The sequence below is a fragment of the Rattus rattus genome, chromosome 18 (genome assembly GCF_011064425.1).
Source record: "Rattus rattus isolate New Zealand chromosome 18, Rrattus_CSIRO_v1, whole genome shotgun sequence".
Taxonomy (NCBI): domain Eukaryota; kingdom Metazoa; phylum Chordata; class Mammalia; order Rodentia; family Muridae; genus Rattus; species Rattus rattus.
This window is the reverse complement of record NC_046171.1, coordinates 637907-652145: the sequence shown is the minus strand read 5'-3', so window position 1 is coordinate 652145 and position 14239 is coordinate 637907. Positions and strand designations below refer to the sequence as shown.

Genomic DNA, 14239 nt, shown 5'->3' with positions numbered 1-14239 from the left:
TGTGCTTTAATTGTTACAGGGCTCACAGCTAAGCTTTCTGCCTTGAGTCTCAGTAGACATTGGATTTGAACAATGTCGGGACTGTTAAGATTATGACACACTTAGAGGAAAACTAAAGGCACGTTTCATTAATATCCTTTTGGAGACCAAGGATGAAAGTTGCTTTAGGATGTTTGGCTGTTGGGCTGACTCCCAGTGGACTTAGGATGGCTAATCTTGATTAATTTGAGAAATGCCTAGGTGTGTCCGTGAGGGATTTTCCAGAGGGGCTGGGTGGAGAGGGGCAGCCTGAATGAGGACGGAACTATGCTATAGGCAAGGGGACCAGGGAATAAAAAGGCAAAGAGGAGAAGGCCGGTGAACGCATGTATCCTCTGTGCCTCCAGCCACCGTGAGTTAGGCTGTTCTGTCCCATTTTGCCACAACAGAGTAAAACCTCTAATTGTGAGTCAAAATAAAACATTCCCCCTTTAAACTGCTCTCCCAGGAATTCTGTTACAGAAAACAGAAAAGTTTAACTACTAGCATTTTGTATCTTTTTCTGACCAAAGTCTAAAGCCAGTGAACTGGACCTGGGCCCATAGGTTCAGTGCTCTCACTGGTTGAATGGCCTCAGGCAGGTTATTGATCCCTGCTAGCTGCAATTCTTTTCTTCAAAATGGAAACAAAGCTCTCAGAGGACACTGTGAGGATAAGCGGTGAGGAAGATTCGCTAACACTCCTGGCACAGTGCCTCCCACATAGCTGTGTCTTAGTTCTTTTCCTGTTGCTATAATCAAATGTCATGATAAAAACAGCTCAGGTGGAGTCATTTCAGCTCATAGTTGGAGAAGTCCGTCAGGGTAGGAAAGTCACCTGGCAAGAGCTTGAGGCAGCTGATCACATCGCATCTGTGGTCAAGAAATAGAGAAGAGTGTTTTGTTCAGCTCTTATGTAGCTCAGGGAATGGTGCTGCCCACAGTGGGCAGGTCTTCTCGTTTCAGCTAGGCTAATCAAGAAAATCTCTCAGAGGTATTCCCAAAGGCCAGCCTGGCCTAGATAGCCCCTCACAGATAATGCCCAGAGATTTATCTCCTGCGTGATTCCAGAGCGTCAGGTTGACAGGACTACTAACACTCTCAACATGTAGCACACATCTGTTTCCATCATTGTGAGTCTGCTCTGAGGCCATACTCAGGATTGGTTTGTTGATTCTGGTGGTGGTGGTGGTGGTGGTGGTGGTGGTGGTGGTGGTGGTGGTGGTGGTGGTGGTGGTGGTGGCGGTGGTGGTGGTGGTGGTGGTGGTGGTGGTGGTGGCAGCAGTCCTCCTAGGGATAAATCCTAGGGCCTCACACATGCTGGGTATATGTTCTCCCACTGAGACACATCCCCTTCCATATTCAGGTCACTGTAGCATGTCTGGGTCAGTGACCTGCTTCACAGGATTTAATCATGACATTCCCTCTCCGGAGGTCACATTGTGTATGATCTCACTCTTGGTGTAGGAAAGTGAGAAAGATTACTAATAAAACAATGGAAGCTGACTCCGTTTTCCGGTACTCTTGAGCCTGTAAGTCGTTCCTCCTAGCCTCTTTAATATTTCACTTCAGGACGAATTCCAGGCCAGGTAGTAGTTACCGTATAGAGCTTCGTACCTGTAGTCAAGGGTGAATGAATGTTCAAACACCCACGGATGCCAGTGGAAATGGCCACATTAAGTTTAGGGTGTAGACTACAGGATGAGGAAGTAGCTTCCTGGAATTGGTGCAGACAGCCTCTGGGAGAGGCTCTTTCTGTCGAGTGTCCAGCTGACCCTGAGTGGTCCAGAGCACATGTCAATCAGGACGGTTCACTGGCTGCCAGTCACTCTCCTGTCTTTCAGGTACAGATGTCAAAGATGCCAAGGTGATAAGTGTTTCGACAGGGACGAAGTGCATCAACGGCGAATACATGAGTGACCGTGGCCTGGCTCTCAATGACTGCCACGCGGAGATAATCTCCCGAAGGTCCCTGCTCAGGTTTCTATACGCACAGCTCGAGCTTTACTTAAAGTAAGTTTAGGCGCGAACCAGCCAAGGAAGCTATTTAATATACTTTCCGTCAGAAAGCATTGCCTCACCTTTGCTCACTTGTGTAAGCACCGAGGAATCCTCAGGACTCCTGAGGCAGGCTGAGCCCAGCCTTGCTGTCCTGTGATGCTGTCTGAGCGGGTCCCACTCTCCCAGGATGCTCAGTCATGAACTAGAGCGGACTAACTCTCTCTCTCTCTCTCTCTCTCTCTCTCTCTCACACACACACACACACACACACACACACACACACACACATGCACACGCACACTTACGTAAGACATAGACACAGAAACAGCATAGTCGTAAATTCAAGTCCATATTTCAGATGCTGTCTTTTGTCTCATGCACTGTAAATATAAATCTCTTCCTAGCTGGGAGGTGGCGGTGCACACCTTTAACCCCAGCCCTTGGAGGCAGGGGAGGTGGACCTGCGAGTTCGAAGCCAGACCAGTCTACAGAGCTAGTTCGTGGACAGCCAGAGCTACACAGGGAAACCATGTCATGAAAAGGAGTAGGGGGAAGCCACAAAACAAGTCAAACAAACCAAAAAGAAAAGATGGCTCTCGGTCACTGGGCATGGCAGAACTGATCTCGCACCTGCCGGCTTTCCTTGACAGTGCAGTGTCTTCCTGTGGTCTTTCTACCTTGTAATCACACCCGAGGAGGAACGCTCACTCCCAGTTGATGACATATTGATCACTGAATGGACCTATACTATAAACGTTACCATAAGCATGGGTAACAATGATTCCGGTTCAAGCCAGACAAGGGGGTGCACAGTTGTAAATCCCGGCAGGAGGAGGGAGCTGAGGCAGCAGAATCCCAAGATCGAGGCCGACCTGGTGTACATAGCAGGATACCGTCTCCAGAAACCTGCCTCTCCCTACTGACAGCCCCGGCCTCTGATGTCAGTCTGAACCCGTAGGCCTTTAACTGTCACGCCTGTAACTTTTCCCTTGCAGTAACAAAGAAGACCAGAAAAAGTCCATATTTCAGAAGTCAGAGCGGGGTGGGTTCCGGCTGAAGGATACCGTGCAGTTCCACCTGTACATCAGCACCTCACCCTGCGGAGACGCCAGAATATTCTCTCCCCACGAGCCCGTGCTAGAGGGTATGGCGCCAGACTCCCACCAGCTGACAGGTTTCTAAGAAAACATAATATACTGTAGTGTTAGAACGCATCCACATCCGTGTTCCTCTTCAGTTCTTTTTTTAAGTTTTTGATTTTTTAAAATTTCAGCCTTGGGTATGGTTTTGATAAGAGTCCCTGTAAAAGCATAAATTCCTTCTTCCTGATTTAGTTAAAGAATATTAATGAGTGAAAAATGTTAGCTCTAGGAGGAAAGTGCTAAGCGATCCTGTGTTTGCAGTGAGTCTGCAGTGAGTGTGAACGGTGAGGCTGCACCACCAAAGCAGGGGGACACAGGTGGGGCGGCCCCTATTGTCCTCTGTTCCATCCTCTGGGGGCCACCCTAGCACTGCAACTTTATGACAGTTCATACGTAAATCCCTATTCTCATGCCCAAGCACCAGGTCTTCCAAATGGATTTCCTGGGTTTTGAAAACAGTGATGGGCTGGAGAGATGGCTCAGCGGTTAAGAGCACTGACTGCTCCTCCAGAGGTCCTGAGTTCAATTCCCGGCAACCACATGGTGGCTCACAACCATCTGTAATGGGATCCGATGCCCTCTTCTGACCTGCAGTCACATATGCAGGCAGAATACTGTACATAAAATAAATAAATAGGTTGGGGATTTGGCTCAGTGGTAGAGCGCTTGCCTAGGAAGCACAAGGTCCTGGGTTCGGGTCCCCAGCTCCAAAAAAAAAAAAAAAAAAAAAAAAAAAAAACATTTAAAAATAAATAAATAAATCTTAAAAAAAAGAAAACAGTGATGCTCACTGTAAATAATTACTATTTTCAAAATAATAATAATAATAATAATAATAATAATAATAATAATAATAATAATAATAAAAACTTAGAGTCACCCATGTTCATATTCCTCACTGCTAATCACTGGGAGTATCTGTGCACATTCCCAATGGATTGACTTCCGTATTGGATTTTGAAGAGATGAAAATACAAAGAGTAACATGTAACAAACACTTTGTTACCCAGAATTAGCAAATCTCAGCATCTTTCTCCATTTGTTTCCACTCATTAATGAGAGCATCATCTCAGCCGATGTAAACATAAACCACCTTTTCCCACGTTCATAAGTGTGCTGTGTATCGTGTCTTTTCAGTTCAATTTTATATATTTACTGGGATGTGTTTTTGTATGGCTTAAGTAAGTGCTTGCATACATATCTATAAATGACACTTTAAAGTCTGGTATGTTAGATGTGCTTTTCAGTATGTTATCTGTTTTATTGCCTGTGGGTTTCGAACCCTCTCTTTCTTCTAGAACCAGCTGATAGACATCCGAATCGCAAAGCAAGGGGACAGCTGCGGACTAAAATAGAGTCTGGCGAGGGAACAATCCCTGTGCGCTCAAATGCCAGCATCCAGACCTGGGACGGGGTGCTGCAGGGGGAACGGCTGCTCACCATGTCCTGCAGTGACAAGATAGCACGGTAAGGCCATGGGCCGCCCCTCACCATACACGTGCGATTGGCACAAGCCCTTTCCTAGCTCCACTCAGATTCACTTGTGCTCTACCTCACCCCCTGCTCAGCTGCTGTAAGAGTTAGTTCTCTAGGGACTAAGGTCCTCCTCAGGTGCTTCTGGGGTTATCTGGAGGGACAAGGAGGACCATGGCACAGGACACTCCAGTGTTCATTCCCACGTCACTTGCTTCCTTCCAGACATTCATCTTGCCTTTTATTATGTCTTTTTCAACATCGGTATCAGGGCAAAGCTGATGGTGTTGGGCATTCTACAGGCTGTGTTTTACAGAATTACTCCCTGAGGAAAACACACAAGTGTCTCCTTGTCAGCGGAGAACACAGTGTCCACCCTTGCTGTGCCCATCAGTTAACACTGTGGTAATGGATCTTTACCAGCTAGAACGACGTGAGGCATCCCAGGCCGGGGAGAGAGCTCGGTGCACACAGTGCTCTAGTTACCACGTGCCTGGGAAGCCGCTTCTCTTGGGAGCTTAGATCCAGGTCAGATTTTAGAAATCTCTTTCCTCAGATGCCAGTACAAGCTCCAGCAGCTCTTCTCTCTCTGTTTCAGCTAACGTAAGCCAACGTATATAAAATCAAGCCTCTCCCTTCAGAACACGACCCTGTAGCACCAGGGAAAGCAGTTCTGGATTGACTGGCCACCCAGAAGGTTTGGAGTTGACATAGACATAGCGTGCGTGTGCCTTTTGTCTCCTTCACATCAGACGAGTCACATGCCCAACCCGATATGTCCTAACAAGCTCAGGGAGACACATCTCACAGTGTGGCATGAAACCTAGTCATCACGTAGGAACCACTCATCTTTTCAACTGTCACGAGCACTTTGCCTCGGTTTTTCTCTGAAGCGGATTTCATAGGGAGCTGGGTTCATCATACCTATGCCTTGGACCATTCTTCCCAAGCATGGTGCAAGTTGGGCAATGCCTAGCTAAAGAGAAGAAAAATGAGGACCAGGAGTGTTTGAGATTTTGGACCAATTGAGCATACCTAGCTGAAACCCACGGTTTACATGCTCCAAACCTCCAGGTTGAGTGGACTGCTGTCTGTGCCTGCTGTGCAATGTTTACTCTTCCTGTTGTCCAGATGGGGTGTGTGTGTGTCTGTGTGTCTGTCTGTCCATCTGTGTCCCTGTGTGTGTCTGCCGTGTGTCTGTCTGTCTGTGTCCCTGTCTGTCTGTGTCTGTCTGTGTGTGCGTGTCTGTGTGTGCATCTGTCTGTTTGTCTGTGTGTATGTCTGTGTGTGTGTCTGTCTGTCTGTGTCTGTGTGTGTGTCTGTGTGTGTCTGTCTCTCTGTGTCTGTGTGTCTGTGTGTCTGTCTGTGTGTGTGTCTATGTGTCTGTGTGTGTGTATGTCTGTTTGTGTGTCTCTGTGTGTGTCTGTCTGTGTATCTGTCTGTGTGTCTGTCTGTGTGTGTCTGTGTGTGTGTGTATCTGTGTGTCTGTCTCTCTGTGTGTGTGTGTGTGTGTGTGTGTGTGTATGCGCGTGTGTACGTATGACAGCTTGTCTGTAGACAGTCCCTTCTATTCTGTTGCACTGTACATTTGTAAGCCAGGATCACAGTGCTTTGATTACTATCCATTTATACTATTTTGATATCTTTACAATCAGCCAGCAGAACCCTTAAACCTTATTCTTTTTTTTCTCTGAGTTGTTTGCTTTCTGGGCTTCTGGAGATTGCATAAGACTTTGCTTTTGTGTGTTCGCTTTTATTTTCATGCATTGTGTGTTTGCTTTTATTTTCATGCATGTAAGTTCCCCTGAGACTTTGGTTTGCTGGTGCCTGCATTTCATTTCCATATGTTTAATGTTTCAATCTGCATTTTTATACCGATTTATACCTTTACTCTATAGAAAGATACTTGTATGCTTTAATTTTTCTTGAGTTCTGTAAAGTTTGTTTTGAGGCTGATGTGTGGTCTGCCCTGGAGAATGTTCTCGATGCACTTGGGAAGCCTGTGTGTCTGTCACTTTGATGGTGGGGTGTTCTGTGTGTCAGGCCCAGACGGTCTACAGTGTTCTAAAGCTTTTGCTTCCACTTCGCTCTTCCTTCTGACACGAGCATAGCCAAAGTGGGTGTTGGCATTCCCTAACCTTATTCTGCTGCCGTCCATTCCTCCTCCAGGCCTCACATATCCAGAAGTTGTTCTGTGGCTTGCTGTCTGATGCCGTTGCCCTTTAGCACCCTTGCGTGTCTGTCTGGCAGGCGGTGCATGAGGGTCAGAGGACTACTCGCAGAAGTTGGTTCTCTCCTTCTACTCTGTGGGTCCCAGGGGTCAGCTCAGGTTGTAGAGCCCTCGCCCATTGAGCCACTTTGCTGGCCCGTCGATGTGTTGTCTTGCTGGTAAATTGAGCCCTTTATCATCATATTCTATCTTTTGTCTCTTTCCAGAGTTTAATTTAAAAATCTCTGTTATCTAATTATTCCTGCTCACTTGGTTTTCTTGCAGGAATCGTCTCTCATCCACTCACTTTCAGCAATACCTGTGTCCTCCGTGCTGAAGTAAATCTCCTAAGACAGAATTCACCCTTATGTTATTAACCCCTTTGTCACTCTCATTCATCAGGGAAGTCTTGTCCGTTAACAGTTAAAACAGTCTGGGTAGGGAAGGCTCACCTTGTTATTTCTGTGTGAGTGTAATTTTATTTCTCCTTTTATTGATTTACTGGTTTGCTCTCTTACTGCCTTTTAAAATAGCCTCATAGGAATATCATTTTTTTTTATTTGCTACAGAGCTTCCTTTGTGGCTTTAAGGTTTTTGTTTAAATATGTACATGTGTGTGGGTGTGGGTGCGTGTGCATGCCTCTGTTTGTGTGTGCCTCTGTGTGTGTGTGTGCTGTGTGTGTCTGTGTGTGCCTCTGTACGTGTGTGCCTCTGTGTATATGTGTGTGTGCTGTGTGTGTGTGTGCCCTGTGCGTGTGCATGTGTGTGTGTGTGTGTGTGTATGATGTGTGTGCATGTCTGTGCAGGTGTGTGTGAAGATGTTGAATACAGCTGGAGCTGGAGTTACAGGCAGTCGTGAGCCCCCAGATGTGGATGCTGGGAACCATTCTTAGGCTCTCTAGAACAGCACTTCTAGATGGCTCTTAAACTCCGAGCCGTCTCTCCACCCTGGAGCTTATGATTCTGCACATAAAGCATCTTAACATCCTAGCATTCTGCTTTAAACTGACAGTGACGTGACTTCAGATGTGTACAAAACTCTTCCTTTCAGCTCCACTCCCTCACACTTTCTCAATAGCACAGATTACGGCTTTGTATATTTTATACCCACTTACATAGATCTGTAGTCAAATTTGCTTAAATTCAGTTAATGAAAATTACAAGCCAGGTATGGTGGTGTATACCCAATCCCAGCTCTCAGTAGGCTGAAGTAGGAGAATCCTTCGTTCAAAGCTGAATTGCATAGTGAGACCCTGTCTAAAAATAAATAAGTAAACAAATGACAATTAAATAAATAAATAAATACTATTTTATTTAATTATAAGCATATTAAAACCTGTACTTATTGTATATAATAGTTAATATTTAACATTTATTTTCACTTATGAGTGTGTATGTGTATCTGTATGAAGGAAGACTATAAACTTGACGGTGACTCCGAGGCCAGGAAAGGGCACTGAATCCCCTGGAGGTAGAGTTACAAGAGGTCGTGAGCACTGACGTGAGTGCTCTCAACTGCAGAGCTGTCTCTCCAGCCTAAAGTCACCTTTGCGGGAGAGCCTCCTCACCTTTCTACCCAGCTTCTTTTGCTGTCTACCCCTTGATGCTTCAGTCTAAAGGACTCCTGCCTGTTCCTTCTTAGGTCTAGTGATGGAACTGACTGCTGGTGGTCCCCAAGAAAGTCCTAAGTCCCCGTCATTTGTGAGGGATACTTGAGGACGTCTTCCCGGTGCTGTTTAAGACTGTCTGTCTGCACTGTTCGAGCACTGACTTCCCGCTACTGTCTAAGACAAAGGGGCCGTGCGCAGATCTGAATGGATGCCCTGGGCAGAGGCCACTTGCTCCTCCTGTAGAAGAGCACGGAGAGCTGGCCTAGGCTGAGGATGGGAAGGAGGCACTAGAGATGACCATAGCGTTCAGCTTGCCAGATGGCGAGGGCAGCCCCAGAAGGGTTGTCCTTAGGACAGTGAGGCCCTGGGAAGAGACCTAAGTCTATGGCCTGTGCTGCCGCCCAAGGATGCAGGGAAAGTCAGATCCAGGTGCAGGCAGGAGGCTTGTTCAGCACATTCGCTTGATCAGGACAGTGGTAAGCAGGCCAGGCCTGCTTCATGGATGGGGAAGGGGACTTCTGCAGAGGCATGGGAGGCTCCTGGAAGAGCCACAATGCATGCAGGGTTATTTTGAAGGTTATAAGTGCCTTTCTCTGAAGGTTACTTGTGACATGGAGGCAGAGAGAAAGGAGACTCACTGAGCAAGGGTTGCGGAAAGATATCACGCACAGGTCAGTGTTTGTCTTGTTGTCTGTCCTCCGGTCAGTGTCCCTGGGTGCTCAGGACCAGGTTAGGCTCTGCAGTGGATTCAGCTGACAACACTGTAGTCCATCTTCAAACAATAACCTAGGGAGACAAAACAAAAAAGCCACAGACCAGTCCTGAACCCCGCACGACAGGCCTAAAGCCAGGAGGTGGGGCGACCTCCTGGCCTTGTAGTGACAAATGAGTCCCCTTCCCGGGGCCTGAAAAGAGAAGCTCTTCATCCAGCGCCCTGGCCCAGGCGGAAACTGAGCAGGCGTCTGTAGGTGTGTGGTTACAGTGTGTGTGTTACTTGGTGCTGCTTTGCCCCCTGGAATCTGGCTGTATCTGTGATGCCCTTGCCCTGTGGTCTGTGGTCTGGGGAAGTGAGAGTAACTATTCTCTGTAAGGCTGATTGGCATGAGCCTGCCTTTCGGGAGAGCTGGCTGAAGGAAGGGCTCTGTCTTCTGCCCGGTGCCTCAGAGCTCCAGAAGCTCCTGGGATCTTCTAGGCAGTGTGTGCTCAGAATTAATGACTCCTGACAGATGCTGGTTTCTGCAAGATTCTGCATTGCTGCCCAGGGGACTAAGTTCTGCTTAAGTTTCTAAATCAGCAGGCCTCTCATCTGCATCCGAAAGGAGCCCTTGGGCCTCCAAGAGCTGAATCATTTCAGAACTTCTCTAAGGATGGGGAAGGCTGTTTTAATGTCCTTTTTGGAGGGTAGAAAGAATACATCCCAGGAACTACGGGTTGTCCATTCAGCATGTTGGCCTTCTTTGTGGGCTGAGGGAGGTCATAGAAACTAGAAGCTTAAGTTATGTAAAAGGCTTGTGAGGGAGCTCAGTGGGAGGCACCTGTGTGCCCAGTCCTCTAGGCTGAAGCAGGGAGAGCAGCCGACCTGGAGCCTGGGCTGAAGCTTGAGAGGAGCTGGTAAGAGAAGTTGGCCTGTTGGACATGAGCTGTTTTCTGAGGACCTTTTTGGGGTTTCCTGGAAGGGAGTGGACTAGACCAGCCAACATCTTCCCAGGGCTGTGCCAGCTGCTACAGGGAGAGACTGAGGGCCAGATCTCTGGTGCTCTCAGAAGAGGGCACAAACAGGTAGGGCAAGAGTGGTGTCATTTGCCCCTGGTGTAGCTGAGGTTTTGCCATAAGTCAGAGGTCGATCTGTTCCTAAAGTGGAGTCCTAAGATCTGCTGGGACAGAAGGGAAAAATCAGGTTAATGCTGGGTTGGCCTTGAATGAAAAGAAGAAGCCGAAGTCGGACATGGCTGCTCCTGGGTATGGTGGAAGAGAAGGACTATTGTAGATGTGAGGGAGACATAGCCAGAGTCATCTGGGAGAGTCCAGACAGAACATGACCAACTAGCCTACTGGGCAGAACCATGTGAGGAGATGGGGAGAAGAGAGGGAGAGAGGGGAACAAGGAACAGGCCAAGAGGGCAAGATGCCAGAAAAGGACCACAGTGCCAAAATGGCTGAGTTACATAGGAAAGAGCAGCTGGGAGAAGGGCAGCCTAGACAGGAGGACTGTAACAGGTAGGGACTGAGGGATGCTGGGAGAGCCAACAGCCAGCATCTGCTTTGGTATGTTAATAGCTATGTTAGCCCTTAGTCTGGATTTGAGATCTGAGGACCTGAGCAGTGGGGGAAAGCATGACTGGGTGCAGATCTACCCAAGTGCAGCTCAGCAATTGCTTATGTGGAGTCCTCCCTGTTGCTTACTGGCTGTGAGCCATGAAGTACCCATCTACCTTCCATTTCTCCTTCAGTTCAACAGGATGTCACCTGGGCATACGGTGCCCATCCAGTGACAGTAGTCCAGGGTAAGTTCAAAGTTGGGCCTTAAGCACTCTTCCCATCAGGAGTCCTCCTCTTCCAGTCAGGGGTCCTCCTCTTCCAGTCAGGGGTCCTCCTCTTCCAGTCAGGGGTCCTCCTCTTCCAGTCAGGGGTCTTCCTCTTCCCATCAGGAGTCCTCCTCTTCTCATCAGGAGTCCTCTTCCATCAGGAGTCTTCCTCTTCCAGTCAGGAGTCCTCCTCTTTCAGTCAGGAGTCCTCCTCTTTCAGTCAGGAGTCCTCCTCTTCCAGTCAGGAGTCCTCCTCTTCCTGTCAGGAGTCCTCTTTCAGTCAGGAGTCCCCCTCTTCCCGTCAGGGGTCTTCCTCTTCCAGTCAAGAGTCCTCCTCTTCTCATCAGGAGTCCTCTTCCAGTCAGGAGTCTTTCTCTTCCAGTCAGGAGTCCTCCTCTTTCAGTCAGGAGTCCTCCTCTTTCAGTCAGGAGTCCTCTTCTTCCAATCAGGAGTCCTCTTCTTCCAATCAGGAGTCTTCCTCTTCCCATCAGGGGTCCTCCTCTTCCAGTCAGGGGTCTTCCTCTTCCCATCAGGAGTCCTCCTCTTCCAGTCAGGGGTCTTCCTCTTCCCATCAGGAGTCCTCCTCTTCTCATCAGGAGTCCTCTTCCAGTCAGGAGTCTTTCTCTTCCAGTCAGGAGTCCTCCTCTTTCAGTCAGGAGTCCTCCTCTTTCAGTCAGGAGTCCTCTTCTTCCAATCAGGAGTCTTCCTCTTCCCATCAGGGGTCCTCCTCTTCCAGTCAGGGGTCTTCCTCTTCCCATCAGGAGTCCTCCTCTTCCAGTCAGGGGTCTTCCTCTTCCCATCAGGAGTCCTCCTCTTCTCATCAGGAGTCCTCTTTCAGTCAGGAGTCCTCCTATTCCTGTCAGGAGTCCTCCTATTCCAGTCAGGAGTCCTCTTTCAGTCAGGAGTCCTCCTCTTCCTGTCAGGAGTCCTCCTCTTCCAGTCAGGGTCCTCCTCTTCCAGTCAGGAGTCCTCTTCCCATCAGGAGTCCTCTTCCCACATCAGCTGATGATTGCTGCATCACTGCCTCTTACATTGACTCTTGCGTCTGACACATGTACCCCTGTATCTCAGAGGCCCTCTCTCCTTGGGTCTTCTCCCCTGTACTGATGATATTACTTTCTAAATTGCAGCGCTAGTCAGTGTCTCTCCATAGACACCTGTGTCAGACAGGATTAAATTACTCCAAGCCCTAAGTCCTCCAGAACCTGCCTAGGATCTTACCCTTTCCCTAGTGGCTCCTGGCCACTCACATCAACCCCGCCCTCTGGTTACCCCAACCTCTCCATGGTTACCCCCACCTGTCCCCAGTCCCTCATTCCAAAGGCTGGAGTGTGTCCTCCTGCACCCCTTCCCTTTGGGGCTCACCTCAGGATCAGTCAGCTCAAGGAACCTTCCCTAAAGTTGGTGCCTCCTCCGTGGGCAGTCTCTCCTACTCCTCATCTCAGAGTTTGTTTGTCTTTTTGCTGCTTTATTGTTTAGCCCCTGGGCTGTGTTTTCTCCTGTCCTCTTCCATCCCATGTGACACACACAAAGGTTGCTCGGTGTGCAGTGGTTTCCAGGTTGCCCAGTTTCTCTCGTCTGTGGGTAAAGAGAGCAGACACATAGTAGGTCAGCAGTGTGTCAGAGGGTTGCCCTGCAGATGGCAGACTGTGGTGTGGTAACTGCCAGGTGGTTGTCACCGTCTCTGTCTCCAGTGCATGTACCACCATTGTCACACACACACGCACACACACACACACACACACACACACACGCACACACACCCTCAGAGGAGCTCCACATGAGGCTGTAGCCCTGGATCAGGATACTTGTTCCCTGACTGAGCAGCCATTTTATTAGAAGTAGGCAAATATATATGTTTACCCTTATGAAATTTCCCTCAAGTGTTTCACAACAAACATGTGGCTTCTTAATACCTCTTAAGGAAAAAAAAAAACCTCCAGAAAGTATGCTGTCGTGGGGAAATATGCTAGTTTTTGTCCACTTTACACAAACCTAAATATAGCTGGAAAGAGGGAATCGTAGTTGAAAGAATGTTGTGGTAAGATTGACCTATGGGCAAGCCATAGGGCATCTGTTTGATTAAAGGTTGCCATGGGAGGGCCCAGCCTAAAGTGGGCAGTTCCTCTAGGCAGGTGGCCATAGCTGATGTAAGCGAGCGTTGGAGCAAGCATGGAGAGCAAGCCGGTAGGCAGCATTCCTCCATGGCCTCTGCTGCGTTGTGCCTTGATTTCCCTCCCTGCCCTCCCTTAGTGATGGACTGTGACTTCCCCGTGTTTTGAGATGAAATAAACCCTTTCCTCTCCAGGTTGCTTTTAGTCGCGACATTTTATCACAGCAATAGAAACCATAAGACTATGACCAGAAATTATTACACTATAAGGTAATTTTTAAATAAAATTTTGTTTAAACCCTGAGCTGCCGAGTCAGCAGTTTTCACTGCCCGCATCTTCACCTTTCGCAGTCCGTCCCTCCCAGCGAGCGCAGGCCTTGAGTCTCTGTGCGGTCTGTATGGTCTGTATGGGATGCCGTAGCCATAGCTCCTGACATGTGCTTCCTTCTCCCGCAGCTGGAACGTGGTGGGCATCCAGGGGGCCCTGCTCAGCATTTTCGTGGAGCCCATCTACTTCTCCAGCATCATCCTGGGCAGCCTGTACCACGGGGACCACCTCTCCAGGGCCATGTACCAGCGGATCTCCAACATAGAGGACCTGCCACCACTCTACACCCTCAACAAGCCCCTGCTCAGCGGCAAGTACCGTCTTGTCCGTCCGTCCATCCGTCTGTCACCTCCTACCTCTGTGCCCTGAGCTCATGGGGTCGGTCCTACACGTTAAACGCCCCACCAGGAGCCAGCACATGGCTGCCAGGCAGCAGCAAAGCCCTTAAGAGGGGAACAAGACCTTGTCTGAGCCTCTTGGCCTGGGCTCCAGGGCCTTTTAAGGCAGTCCTTCTCCAAGATAAATGCCTGTCCTCAGTTGTGAGCCTTGCTGTGTGCTACAGAAGTTGCAGGAGCCTGACACCTCTGTGCCTTCTCATATACCTTGTATTCATTCCTGCCCCAGGGGCAAAGACGTAGGCATTCTTCCCAGACCAGCCAGGCTGGGCGTTGGCAGCCACCCACCCTCACTCAGATGCTATCCCAGTCGCTGCTGGTATCTGTCTGCCTCTGTGACACGTGGGGCAGCCACGCTGACCACTCGCCTCTCCTTCCCTGGTGCCTCTCCTGCCCTTTACACCTTTATTCCTGGTTTCTTTTCTT

At 48.8% G+C, this 14239-nt stretch overlaps 1 protein-coding gene across 3 annotated transcripts in view; it reads left to right on the top strand.

The window, feature by feature from the left end:
• Positions 1–14239, top strand: part of Adarb1 (adenosine deaminase RNA specific B1) — a 127444-nt gene that overhangs the window by 98911 nt on the left and 14294 nt on the right. For 2 of the 3 annotated variants that reach the window (XM_032889289.1, XM_032889291.1), the window contains 4 exons: positions 1862–2030; positions 3014–3192; positions 4459–4627; positions 13547–13728. In XM_032889289.1, coding sequence (XP_032745180.1) covers positions 1862–2030; positions 3014–3192; positions 4459–4627; positions 13547–13728 — 699 coding nt within the window. The remainder of the gene's footprint in view (positions 1–1861; positions 2031–3013; positions 3193–4458; positions 4628–13546; positions 13729–14239) is intronic. The other variant, XM_032889290.1, reaches the window with a different exon arrangement.